The 12,725-nt window shown below is 36.8% G+C and overlaps 1 protein-coding gene across 2 annotated transcripts in view; it reads left to right on the top strand.

Annotated features, from left to right (window-relative positions):
• Positions 1-9,963, top strand: part of LOC119657025 (neuropeptide CCHamide-2) — a 117,299-nt gene extending 107,336 nt beyond the window's left edge. For both annotated transcript variants that reach the window (XM_038063775.1, XM_038063774.1), the window contains exons 3-5: positions 2,706-2,860; positions 2,936-3,007; positions 9,617-9,963. In XM_038063775.1, coding sequence (XP_037919703.1) covers positions 2,706-2,860; positions 2,936-3,007; positions 9,617-9,700 — 311 coding nt within the window. In that variant the 3' untranslated portion in view covers positions 9,701-9,963. The remainder of the gene's footprint in view (positions 1-2,705; positions 2,861-2,935; positions 3,008-9,616) is intronic.
• The last annotated feature ends 2,762 nt before the right edge of the window (positions 9,964-12,725 follow it).

Raw genomic sequence — 12,725 nt, 5'->3', positions numbered from 1 at the left:
TGAACGATGTAGCAATTGGCGGTTCCCAGCTCTCTAACTCAACGAAAAGTAGCGGAGGCAACATGTAAGCGACCATCTCTTTACGCACATCTAGGAAACAACTTTTAAATCTATTACTTACCGCAAAGTAGCTAATATGATTGCTCGTACGGTGTCGGTTAGTTGAAATCTAACTGACTTTATGGCAAGTTCTGTGCCCGAAAAATGAGTAATCAATGGCAAGGCGGTGAAAACTATAGAAATCCACATATCTTCCATGATTTTCGTTACGGCCGCTGAGACCATGTTTCCCCATCACATGTCCGAGCAAAATGTTGCCGGAGGTTACTTTGGCATTCAGATCATCCATTACGATTACAATTTCACCTTTAGAAAGTCCCTTCTAACCGCGTGTAATTGCTCGTCGAAAACCTCTTTCTCCACTAACTCGCAAATCTGCGTTAGAACAGAGCGCTGTATAATGTGCTGCTCCTTAACCTGGACCGGACCCAGGTCAAGTGAATGTGCCTTGCTTTATCCACCAGTAACAGTCCGACACCGGACCCGCGTCCGCTTCCACTAGGCTTTCCAGAGTGAAAAAGCATGTTGCCATAAGTGTGGGAAGAAAGAGAAAGAAGTGCTTTTCTGACTCCCACCATTTTACTTCGCTTAGGCCAAGAGTTCCTAGGGTATGTCGTTGGAATTATCGCTAGAGTTGGAGAAAGCGAGCATTCTGGAGACGTTCAATACCGTATCGAGCAGCGTGCGCAAATTCCACAAACCAATCATAGTCTCTTTTTGATAGCCAAAGATCTTCATCGTGAGGTCAGTCCCTATCTGAGATGTTATTGACGTTTCGCTAGCTGTAAAGGTTGTAGTTTGTTAGCCCGCAGATTTAAATTCCTTCTAGTTATCTTTTACGACAAGCAGGGGTGACTGTGAGTATATTCGTAAGCCCAACTCGCAGGGATAAAATGGATTTATGCAACTGTAGCATGGAATGGAATATACATCAATCGATCATTTTATATTTCAAGGCATACAATAATTTAATTTTTGCATAATAGATTGGGTGCCGGAGATTTTACCGTTAAATGGTTTAAGGTGTAAATTTTAAAACTAGGCGTGTTAGTTTTTTTTAAATAGATATTTACAAGATGTCAGCTGGTCATATTGTGGTGTTGGCAAGGGCACAGCAAATTGGAATAATGAAAATTATAAAACTGCTGAAACCAAATGAATTTGTTTTCCAGCCCGACGAAAATCAATAAAGAAACCAAAGTGATTTCATTAACATGAAACTAGCGAATGCTACAGGATCTAAGATTTTTTGCCAACTTTCAGGTAAACTTTTCTAGGATTTCATTATATCGAGACAAGGGCAAAAATATAACTCCAAACTCGTGGGCCCCGTATATGATTGCAATTGAACTATCCTTTGAAGTGTCTTTTCAAGCTTCGTGCCTGCAAATTTGAAGATTTTTTGTTGGGCGGGAAAACCTTTCCATGGTACTTTGCCAAAATTACACGAACGGCGCAACCACCTGCCCTTAATACTAGGGCAGGAATAATGATTGTTTTTACGGAAGAAGGCAAATGCTAAATTAAATTGCTCAAACGATACTATTCTGCATTTACAAGACCAGACTCTGGATGAAGGGCGGGGTATGACAACTGGTCTCGAATTGTAGGCTTAGATATTGCATGGTTAATACACTTTAAGAGGGTAGTCTGTCGGTTTTCTTATCGTTTTCAGTGTGTCTCCCAATAAACTTTTATATTACTATCAAAAGATTCTAGAGCTTTTATCGAAGATTTGAGGTGCTTCGTCATAATTTAATATAACTGTTCATATTTTTCAGCTGCCAACTATGATTATTTATCATATTAATTTTTATTTATGGGAATGCACATAACATAATCGTAAGCAACGAAAATCAATATCAATCAAGCACTAACTATTAATAAATATCAGATTTTGCTGTTCTATAAATAATATTTATGCTTATGTTTGTGTGCAACTACTTCAAGGTGCCAACGAAATTGACAGTATCTATGAAGAGTTACCTCCATGAGATGATAGATATGTGTATATGAGATGTGTCGATCAACGGATTGCTTACTTATAAATTCATAATCTCCGTCAAACCAAGGTTTATTATATTTTATTGTGGGCACATTGTAAATAAATTAACATCCAACGATAGCGACTCCCACATGTGTGGTGAGAATTAAGTTCCCACTCACCATATGCCAGTATTCTATGAGAAAACCCATAACTGGACATTGTTTTGACGGAGACACAGTTCTTACAGAAAGGGAGACTGAGGATAATTTTGATTTGGAATTTCTTAGTCCTGAGTTATTATCGAATGTGGTGCACTTTCGAATTTGATGGCTTTCTAACCTAATTTAATCATGGCTCCTGGTATCCTTATTTATGAGACATTTCACTTTTTAAATGTCCTTTCATGGTCCAACGCAAATATTCGCGGAAATTGTCGGCTTCGTTAGTCCACTAATCTGCATATTATATCAATTGCAGGTCCTAGGGGTTTCTTCTTTCAACAAAGCCTGTAACTGTCGCTTCAATTCCAAACAATAATTACATAAAGATTACGCGTCATTATTAGCTTTATCAACTTCAGAAAGAAATTTAATTAAGCACCCTATCATTTCATGAAGGTGTCTAATATTGCCGGATTATGTGGTTTCATGTATTTTAGGGGGTTGTGCTTTATACGGACACTCATGCTATGGTGGGCATGGAAAACGCTCCGAAGTGGCCACGACTGATGATATCGCGCAAGATAAAACAATAGGCTACAGACAGTTACAACCGCAACTACCAGTGAACGATAATCGGCAGATATTACCCTATGTAAGCGACATTTTAATGTTTTCATTATGATATTAAATTTTTTCTTACTTTTTGATGGTATCCTTTGCGGAGCAGCTGGTACCAAATGAAGTCAGAGACTTGGACGCATATCAACGATACCGTCTAGCGAAAATTATGAGGCAATGGGTAAGTGATTACTATTTGTGTAACAGTGAAATGAATAATGGAATTTTGCTCTTGATGTCAATTGGAATATCAAGCAAATTTTAAGATGGATGCTTTAATTTTATTTGTTATGTATATATTTATCAAATTCATTTACATAAGAAATGTAGATAAAACGTAAATACCGAAAATGTCTTACCTCAATTAAAATTAATTTTTTATCAAAATTACCACAAAATAAGTCGGGAAATCGGAAGCTGGGCGCTTTAGATATGAAAGGTTTTGTTTGTTTCTTGTGTGAGTATATCTGAGTGTAGACCTATCTCATTTGTACGTCGCCCGTTAAGAATATGCATTTAGCATGTTAGATTTAGTACTTCGGGTTGCAAATTTACACGGTAAAGACAACTTTGAGCTACTGTAACTTTGTTACTAATGGTATGATTTTGATCAAACTTGGAGATAATATGCTTCATATTATATTTTATACTACTACCACCTTTTATAACTCTGAGATAAACTTAAGGGGGGTTTTATTCAATTTTCCCAAAAATATGGTAATATACCATTATTAACTTAATTTGAACAGATATCGATATAGAGAGTATTTTGAGGCCTGGGCACCATACAGAGGCAGCTTCATGATTTTCTTCAGATTTTTCGGTTGGGTAGTTTCCGAGGATGGGTCCGTTAAAGAAATCATCACTTTCCACCCCTCCCACTACCCGCCTTTTTAACAAACTTAAAACTAAGACCGGCTTCGAAATGTACTAATTAAGACTTTTCATTTGGTACCCCACATGACTATATTTAGTGAAAAAATTTTACTATCTCAACGTAGGAGGATATCACTCACTCTGGGAGTCCACCGTTCCCACCTTCTCACCAATTTTCTTGTCAATCGGTATAGCCATGCAAACAAAACCTTAAAAAAGAAGAGAAAACAACCATCTGACAACAAATCAAAAGAGGATCTCTGTTTGATAGTACCACGCGCATAACATGGTACCTTCTTAAGAAACAGTCATTTAATGATCGACCAGTGGCTAAACTAAGTTAACAATGGCATTGCACAGCACAATTATGGAATCCACTATCTATGTATATCTATTGAGAATATTTACATTCCTCCCAATCAGAAATAGGAGCTCTAGGACTTCGATAACTGTACCAACTGCATGGTGTTCTGGCTTACTACTCCTATGCACATTCCGTGCAAAATTATCTTTATTTTTACGGATTAGATAACTTACCCACCACATGCTATTAAACTGGATTTGATTCACAACCAAGCGGTCATTTTATCACTAATGGATTTATTGGTTATAAAATTATATTGTATTAATATAGCAATCGATGGTGCGACAGTCAAACTGGGAAGATTGAAGTGAATTAGAACGGTTTGTAGAACTACCGATACTTTAAGAGCAATGTGATCATCGTTGCATTTTCCCGGATGAATAGGAGTCCAAAATTCTATGGAGCTTTCACTATATGGTGAGACGTTTCGAGTGAACTAGTTTTTTAAATTGAAATAGGTTCACAGAAAGCGAGAAAATGAAGGAGAATTGAATATTTTTTTTGCCGAATTAAGGATAAATGGCGATTCTTTATTTATTATTGTATTTCAATATATACATAGCTTCAATGCCGGCAACGTACGTTGCTACGTAAAGAAGAACACAGAGTGGAATCCCGATAATTCATATTTCCGAATAATTCGTACAAACTTGTCGATAGGATTCTGCGGAATTCTACTGTATTACCAAAATCGCAGAACTCAGAACACAGAACGCAGAAAACCCCAGACCTTGCGCCCCTTCCTAGAACTGATAGTTTATTCATCTATACAGTATGGAATAGACTAACAGTTGGGTCGACTTAAAGAATATAGTTCTATCCGCGCTTACATCATCGTTTTTTTGCCAGCGACAAGTTAAAAGGGATACATGATGCAATATCCCTTGGCCTTAGACAATTAATGATGAAGAACGGTCTAAAATATAATCCAGCTATTTTCTTGATCGTGGTCATGGTCAGCTTAATTAATCGGGGTATCAAATTTAAAAAAAGAAACCGGAACCTCAGTACTACTAAAAGTGCAAACGAGCTGGCGCCCAAATAAACAAGTCTGAATACCGGAAACTCGGCGCTGCATGTATAAAGATTTTGTGTTCAACAAATCTCGAAGTACGTTTTTCCATTCTTCCATAGCAAAGAATGGAAAATATTCCTGCTTACACTGCCAAACTCCAAGATATAAATATGTAGATAAATATGAGACATAAATATTGTGCTCATCCTAAGCAAACAAACTCAACATATACGTATATATGTACGCATCCAAATTTATCTAACGCATCTCCACATACTTCTACTTTACGCCGCACTCAAAAATATGAACATATGTACGTAAATCAAATTCCGCTGGTACTAGCGTGTATACATGTTCATCTTATTGTACACTACCTGCAAACTTCATTATCGGATACATATATACATGTCTGAATCCGTCGTTCATATAAGCCCACGTCTTCGAGGGCAATAAATTTACGTCAAACGCAAAACTTTGAGCTTCGATATCTTTGTTAATAATAGTTGGATTGTCTTCAAACTTTCCAGAATTATTATATGTCCTATATTATCGCTTATAATGATGCCTGATGATGATTTTATACTTCTTCTTCGGGTATATTTCTAAAATAGGGCGCTATTATTAATTTTATTTGAGCAGGTTGTATTTTGAGTCGTGCATTTTGTAAGGATGCATTATTGTGATTTTTTCAAATTTTTCGGTTGGGTAGTTTCTGAGAACGAGACCTGTTTCACTTTTTGGAGCATACATTTAGAGCTTTCACTCCCCTACGTTTCGTCCATTACCAGAAATAAGATCATTTTCGACGACGAAGACCTACATGCCGTACACAAGGTCTTGGAGTTACCATACAAGGTTTTGGAGCGACGATCTCTTTGGAGAGATGTTTCAAGTGCCTCATGGTCGATGATATTGCGAGGGTACAAGTCCTATTGATCTGTCTAGTGCTATGGAGTATTAAAGAGAAGGGCTTGAATGGTAGGCTACACTACATACTATATACTCCATACCATAAGCAGCAAGATTTTTGAATATCAAATGGGATTGACTGCTGTGAGTAAATGAAGCTGATTTAAATTAGCACCAATGACTGTAGGGTTGTTTGCTGTCAGTAACCATCTTCAAGTGGGAAGCGAAAATTGCGATATAGGCGATAATGCATGGGTGACCAATTTAACAAATGAAGCGACGGTATAGACGAACGGAACTCAAGCTCTTCAGCAGTATGCGTAGCGGCTATTGTTTGCTTGGGTACAAATAGATGACAAATACATACATCTATACTTTTGTAAGCCCCTTATTGACGACACTCCGTCCGGAGTGCGGGTAACCTGGCCGTGGATGCAAAGGAAGACAAAAGGCTGTCTTTCTTTTCACAGAAATATATATGGAGGTTTGGCTGGTTTAACACGTAGAATGGATTATTGAAGAATCGTACCAACATATTTGTGGGGTTCTTTGAGACATGTCTGGTATACGGAATCATCAGAAGCTAGCCTGATTTTCACTGTTTATCCAATATATTTCATGCATCTCCTCCGGCGTGGCTGGAGCTATGGGGTATTTATTGGTCATACCGCCAGTTGCTTTCTGCAGTTTTCATGGTGAGTACCGAGAGGATACCTAGGATAATCCGTGTGCTCGAAGCATTTTCATTGCGACCCTGTAAGCTATATGCCGTACACAGCTGCAGGTCTTTGTATTAATTTGCTCGTTTAATACTATCAGATTTAAATTACTAATATGTTACTAGCTGTGCTGATATTACGATATGAATACCCTTCTTCTAGGCCAGATGGGATCGCATGCTTCTGAGATGCACCGGGTAATTTGTAGGACTCTTTACGCCGCAATAGTTGTACATCGGATATAAGGTCGTGGAAAAATTACTCTTGGCCAAGAACTTTAGCTGTTTATCCGAATAGTCTTCAAGGCATTCTGTCAGCACTATTTCTGACACTTTACTTGATTTTGATCCACATACAATTGATTTGTGGACACTGTGCGTACAACATTCACAAATGTGCTAAGTGATTCTATCCATTATATCTCAATGAATCTTCCTCTGAAAAGGATTTGTGGTCTCGACATTGACAACTATCAGATCTTCATAGGTTTAAACCTGGTCCAGGTCATTGGCTGCAGTTCTTGGACTGTATTCTTTGTGTTTATCACTAGCATCCCCTCATATCCAATGAGTGTTGCACTAGACATGGATTTTTCTCACTTATGCCTTCAAAAGTTCAGTTTTAGAATGTTCCATAGTTCTGATCTGTTGCCCAGGTCCACGGTGATATCGTTTACTAATTATGTCCACATAAGTAGAAATTTTGCTCGCAAATGGTCTGATGATAACAAATACGCCCACCACAGTTTTTGACATCAGTAGATGTTAATCCTGTCCGTGATTTACATTGAGGACTCTCTTATACTTCAGCCTACTTCGTGTCGATGTTTTGTTCCCTCCTTGAATATGTCTAGTATAAAAATTCCGTCGGCTGTGTCAACTTACCTCTTGACTTAACATTTCGTGACAGTTCTTCACTGCTATTTTTTCTTAATTCGGCCATTGTTCACTATCCCTGTCGCCCTGCAGATTTCCCTATTTAGCCACGGTGAAATTGTTGGACTCCTCAATTTCCGGCGAGATATCTCGAACGGAGGGTATTGTCTCCCAGCTCCAGATCATTCCTAATCTCTCGGAAATATTGGTCCATGTCCCCCCTTTCCTTTGGAAATAACGATCACTTCCCATCGATTTAAAGAGAGTTTATATTTCCTCAGGAGTTACAGTTCTTTAGTCCTCTATGTTCTTCTTTTAAGGACTGAAGACGTTCACTTTTCGTAATCAAATTTAAACCTTATTTTCGTCTGTTTTGCTCCTTTGTCAGCAGAGACCTTCTGATTGATCTATTCATTCATTTAACTGTTCCCATTATTCCTCCTGCTGCGATTTCGTTCGGGGCGACAAATTACCGCAAGCAATTCATCAATTTATGCTCAGGGTATGGGAGAAGTATCATGGGTCTATACAGAAGAGCAACAAATCAAATTTTCTCTCTGCACGAAGCGATGAATATGGTCATCAATTGGTGCAACTTCTTTTCATCGTCTATTGCCCCGAGAAAAGTAATCATTGATGCTGAATGAATGCAGGAGGCACCATCCTGAAATAAGACAATAATCCCATCAGTCCTCATGGTGGGTGGGCGACTTATCTAATCCGCATGGAGGAGGAAAAATTAAACTCGGAAAGTCTACAAGGGTCTATTGTAGACAAAGAAGACGTGGCTGACCTTTCCTCAGGTAGAACGATGGTGTAGGTCAGGGTGCCGGACAGTTTTTAGGGATATCGAATTGGTGCACCTCAGCGCAACAGTTGCTCTAGCTTGGATACTGTTTGCTGCGCCGTCGATGATAAACCCAACGTGGGTAGGAAACATATCTAATGACACATTGTTATTTCTCCTTTTAGCTGGCCTAAGTTTAGACAAAACGTACTTTAAATTAAAATAATGTGATCAGACAATATCAGTAGTCGTTTTTGCTGGAGAATAAAGATAGGACAGATTATTGAATTGAAAAAGTCGGTGCTGAAAATGGTTGGTCGGGGCCCAAGAATATAGGAGTTAGTTGCTGATAAATTCAAACAACTAGTTTAGTCAAACTACATTACGAGCTAGAACCGTAGTGAGTTGTTTATCATTTACATTTCCAGCAATTATCGTGCTGCATATATACCACTGATAATGGGAAATGACCGTGATGACCGTTTGTCAAGCGCTCTCTTATGTGTGAATCAATATTCATCCTTCGATATGAAATGCACATGTCGACATCCATTGCCACATTGGTTAAGTTGATTGCAACTCAATTTCCCGATATAAGAACTCCAGATTCGAGTCGCGGTTGTGTCATATATACAATCATATTTGCATTTTCTCCAACATCAAACTATTCGTGATTAAGCATTTTTTTATTTTCCAGATAGGTGCTGATATTTTGGGAACAACTTGTTCCCTTCTTCAGGGTAAGGTGCAGCGTGACACCTTGCACTAAAATAGAGAACAATTTGTTGACGAAATACTAATATCTGCAAAGTAAAAAATGCTTGCTTAATAACGGGAATGGTATTTACAAAAAATTTCTGTACTTTATTGGTGAAATAACTTCATCAACTAGAAATTGTTTTATTTTAGCGAATAATTGAAAAGTATAGACAGTAGATGTTGATAATTAAGTTCTTGAAGAGAACCTAGATAGAGATATATAGATAATTGAACAATTGTCGAACTTGAATGTAGTCTATATCTTTGCCTTGTCTATACCTTTGATAAAAGTTTATAATATACTGAACAGAAAAAAGTAGCATTAAGATTTAATAAAAGTTGACATTATTGCATTTCAAGATTAAATTGATTCGCAAAATCCTTACAATGTCTTTAAAAACTTTTTCGTTCTCAAAGCAGTGTGGAATAATTTTCAATTTCCATTCTTCTTTCTGTCAAAAGTATTTCAATTCCCTTTCTTTTCAGATGGAAAACCAACGTACGATGGACAAACAAAATGACCAAGAAAACATATCCAATGAATTTCTAAAGGAAAATACCACGTTTTAAGATATCACGCTTCAGTTCTACTTATATCACTTTGAAATTCCACCGAGTAAGATGTAAATATATAGAAAACATACAAAACAAATGTTCTGATTATAATTTTCAGTATTTAATAAATAATAAAAGCAGCAAAATTAAAGACTAAGCAAATCCATAAATATAAACATCTTCATATACATATATTCGCTATAAACTACATCCTGCAACTACATACATGTCTTTGAGTCAAATTAATGTGTCAATTACAAGCAAACAATAATTATCAATCATTATTTTAAAAAAGAACGTTATCCACAGAACAAAATGAGATTATTGGACGAGGATGTATTGTAAATAGTTATATTTCGAAAATCAAGTATCAAACAATTAGTTACAAAAATAACTAAACAAAACACGAGTCTCAATTACCTTTACTATACATACGAGCATACGCTAAAAGCGGTAAATCAGTGGTTTGAAAAATTTGGCTGGGGTTATTTCAAACTCCGGATTTACTATCGAAAAAAATATGAGAAAGTATGGAAGTTTTTCCCATCAACATTTATAATAATTATGTGTAATCAATAGATTCAGAAATAATCTATATGAATAAACAAATAATTTGTATCTTCAAAAGATTATGTAATGTTACTGAATAAAAGTTAAAAGCAAATAAAAAAATGTTAGTATTCCTTGAAGGGTTTTTCTCTGTTGTCAGACTGTCTGTCTAAACATGTCACAATACTTTCTATAAGGGCGAAAGTACGAGTACCTCCTAGCCAAGGGAGACACTTGCTTTTCAACTTGTTCTAGGTTGGTGTATAATTCTGGCTCTAGTCGATACCGGATATTTATTCATTGTTGGCCGATATTATTTCTACCCACCATTTGGAAATGAAGTGAAAGATATATCAGAAGCCTTCTCAGTGAGATTTTGCAGCAGTAGTTTCGCTTGATCGCCCGTATTTCGAAAGCAATTAGACTAGTGGTCATATGTACACAGTTTCGCTCTTAATGAAAAGATACCTTATCCCCTGAAATGCATTTTAGTTTAGTTTAATGAACAATTGTAGGTCAAACACTGCCAGAGAGTCATGAAAACCTTTGTGTTTCTTTATGAAAATGTGGATCTATTTTATAAGCAAACGAGGTGAAAGGTTGCTCTTGACGAACAAAAATTGATTACTCTAACAAATGATTTATGTGTCCCTTGTTCAAAAGCCAAGCTAAGTAACCAATTCAAAATGGACATGTCCATTTTCGATTTACCGGCTAGACAATAATTTCTAGATAATATGCAAGGTTCCCCACAACAAGGAAGTACAGTCACACACATATCTTTCTTCAACCGTGGAGCATAAAACCCATTGCACAAATTGGTCATACTATATTTTAAATGTCTTCATCAAGCTTCGTCCAGCACTATACCCGTAGTAAAATTCAACACGACTCACGAAAGCATGTTCTAATAAAATATACACCACTTTATTTCCTCATTATCATTCACTTGATAATTATACTTCTAGCTCCATGAATTAAATCTAAAGATGCTGTGTGATCCATCAAAAGTCGCGGTTGTCTTGCGCCGAGGTCCGGAAACCTTGATATTTACTAGCGGCAGATTTTATTTCAATCTTCTTATTTTATTTTTTACTGAAGAGAATTCCCATCTACACTGTGGCAAATTGTATTTTTTTGTACCGGATTAGACGGAAACTTTAAGAAGATATTTTTTATATCTAGCTTAGAAGAAAATTTAACGGGTATTCGCGTAGACTAAACGAATAGATTATTCATGCTGCCTGTTAAAGTTTAGATGAATTGAATCTCACGCTTATTAAAATAGTAATTAATGCAAGTCATGCATCTTCTTTAGCAGCTCCATAAACGGATAAGAATTTGTTGAAATTAAAAAAAACTTCAAAGTTCAATAACGACCGTTCGTCTGTTCACAAAAGTAGAACAGTAAGCTTTCCGCCGTGATAATTAATCTTTATTTTTGCTGAAGCAACAGCGTAGTAGCCATCAAGAGGGTCATATATTGGGATGTCTTCATATTAAATATTAATCTAAATCCCTACTTATACTTTTACTTTTTATACATAAAGCTACAGATATATTATAACATTTTGGAGAGTTTTTGGTCAACATGTAGAATTTTTTTATCTTTATCAGATAGGCTACTGTTATATACTTTTAGATGAAGTTCAATAGGATAAAAATGGGCGATTTAATCCTACAATTTGAGGAATAGCGGCTAAAATTTTCTGACGTAGGTACATTCACAAATATTAATTAATTTCTCGAGGAATCCTGTGAACACAAAGGAAAACCCAAGCTTTCTATTTTTTGTATTAAAGCGTGAAGCCCGAAAGTTGCTGAACGATCTGAAATCCGCTCTGTTCAGAAAAATGACCAGAAGGTATATGTCGCTCAGCAGGTAGTGGCGAGAGCAGGGAATGATGAATCCGGAGGTGGCCTCCTCTACTAAATCAGACGGCAAATGAGATACTAAAAACCGAAACCTTCAACTTTTATTTTAATCCAAAAATTATAACAGGATCAACAATTATAATAGGACCTCTAAGATGTCTCGATTGATAACATTCGTGGGGAGCTGCTAAACATTTTCTATATCCAAGACCAAGAAGCTGGACGACCTTGACTTAGACCTTCTATGACTCAATTCAGATAGTGGAACACAAGGAACTGACATGTCAGAGGAGGAGGATAATACTCTGAAATTCTAGTAGAGCTCAAATCACTGACGGAGTCGATGGCCAGCATTAAAATAACCCAGGTAAACCTCCACCATGCAAAAACTGAATCTGCAGTAATTGCAAAGGCAAGTTCTAAGGGTAACATTGGAATAGTACTGACTTAAGATTCCTGGGTGTACCAGGGGCAGATTCGCGGTCTGCAATGAAATAGCAAACAGGTAATTTGGGATGACTCTAGTGGAAACCGAAGAGCTTGCATCAATCTCAAAAGAAACTTAAAATATATATGTCTTTCAGTGTTTTTTAATGCAGACCTCGTGACTGTCCAA

Source organism: Hermetia illucens, chromosome 5 (genome assembly GCF_905115235.1).
Source record: "Hermetia illucens chromosome 5, iHerIll2.2.curated.20191125, whole genome shotgun sequence".
Lineage (NCBI taxonomy): Eukaryota > Metazoa > Arthropoda > Insecta > Diptera > Stratiomyidae > Hermetia > Hermetia illucens.
Note: the sequence above shows the minus strand (reverse complement) of the source record. Positions and strands in the feature narration are given on the sequence as shown.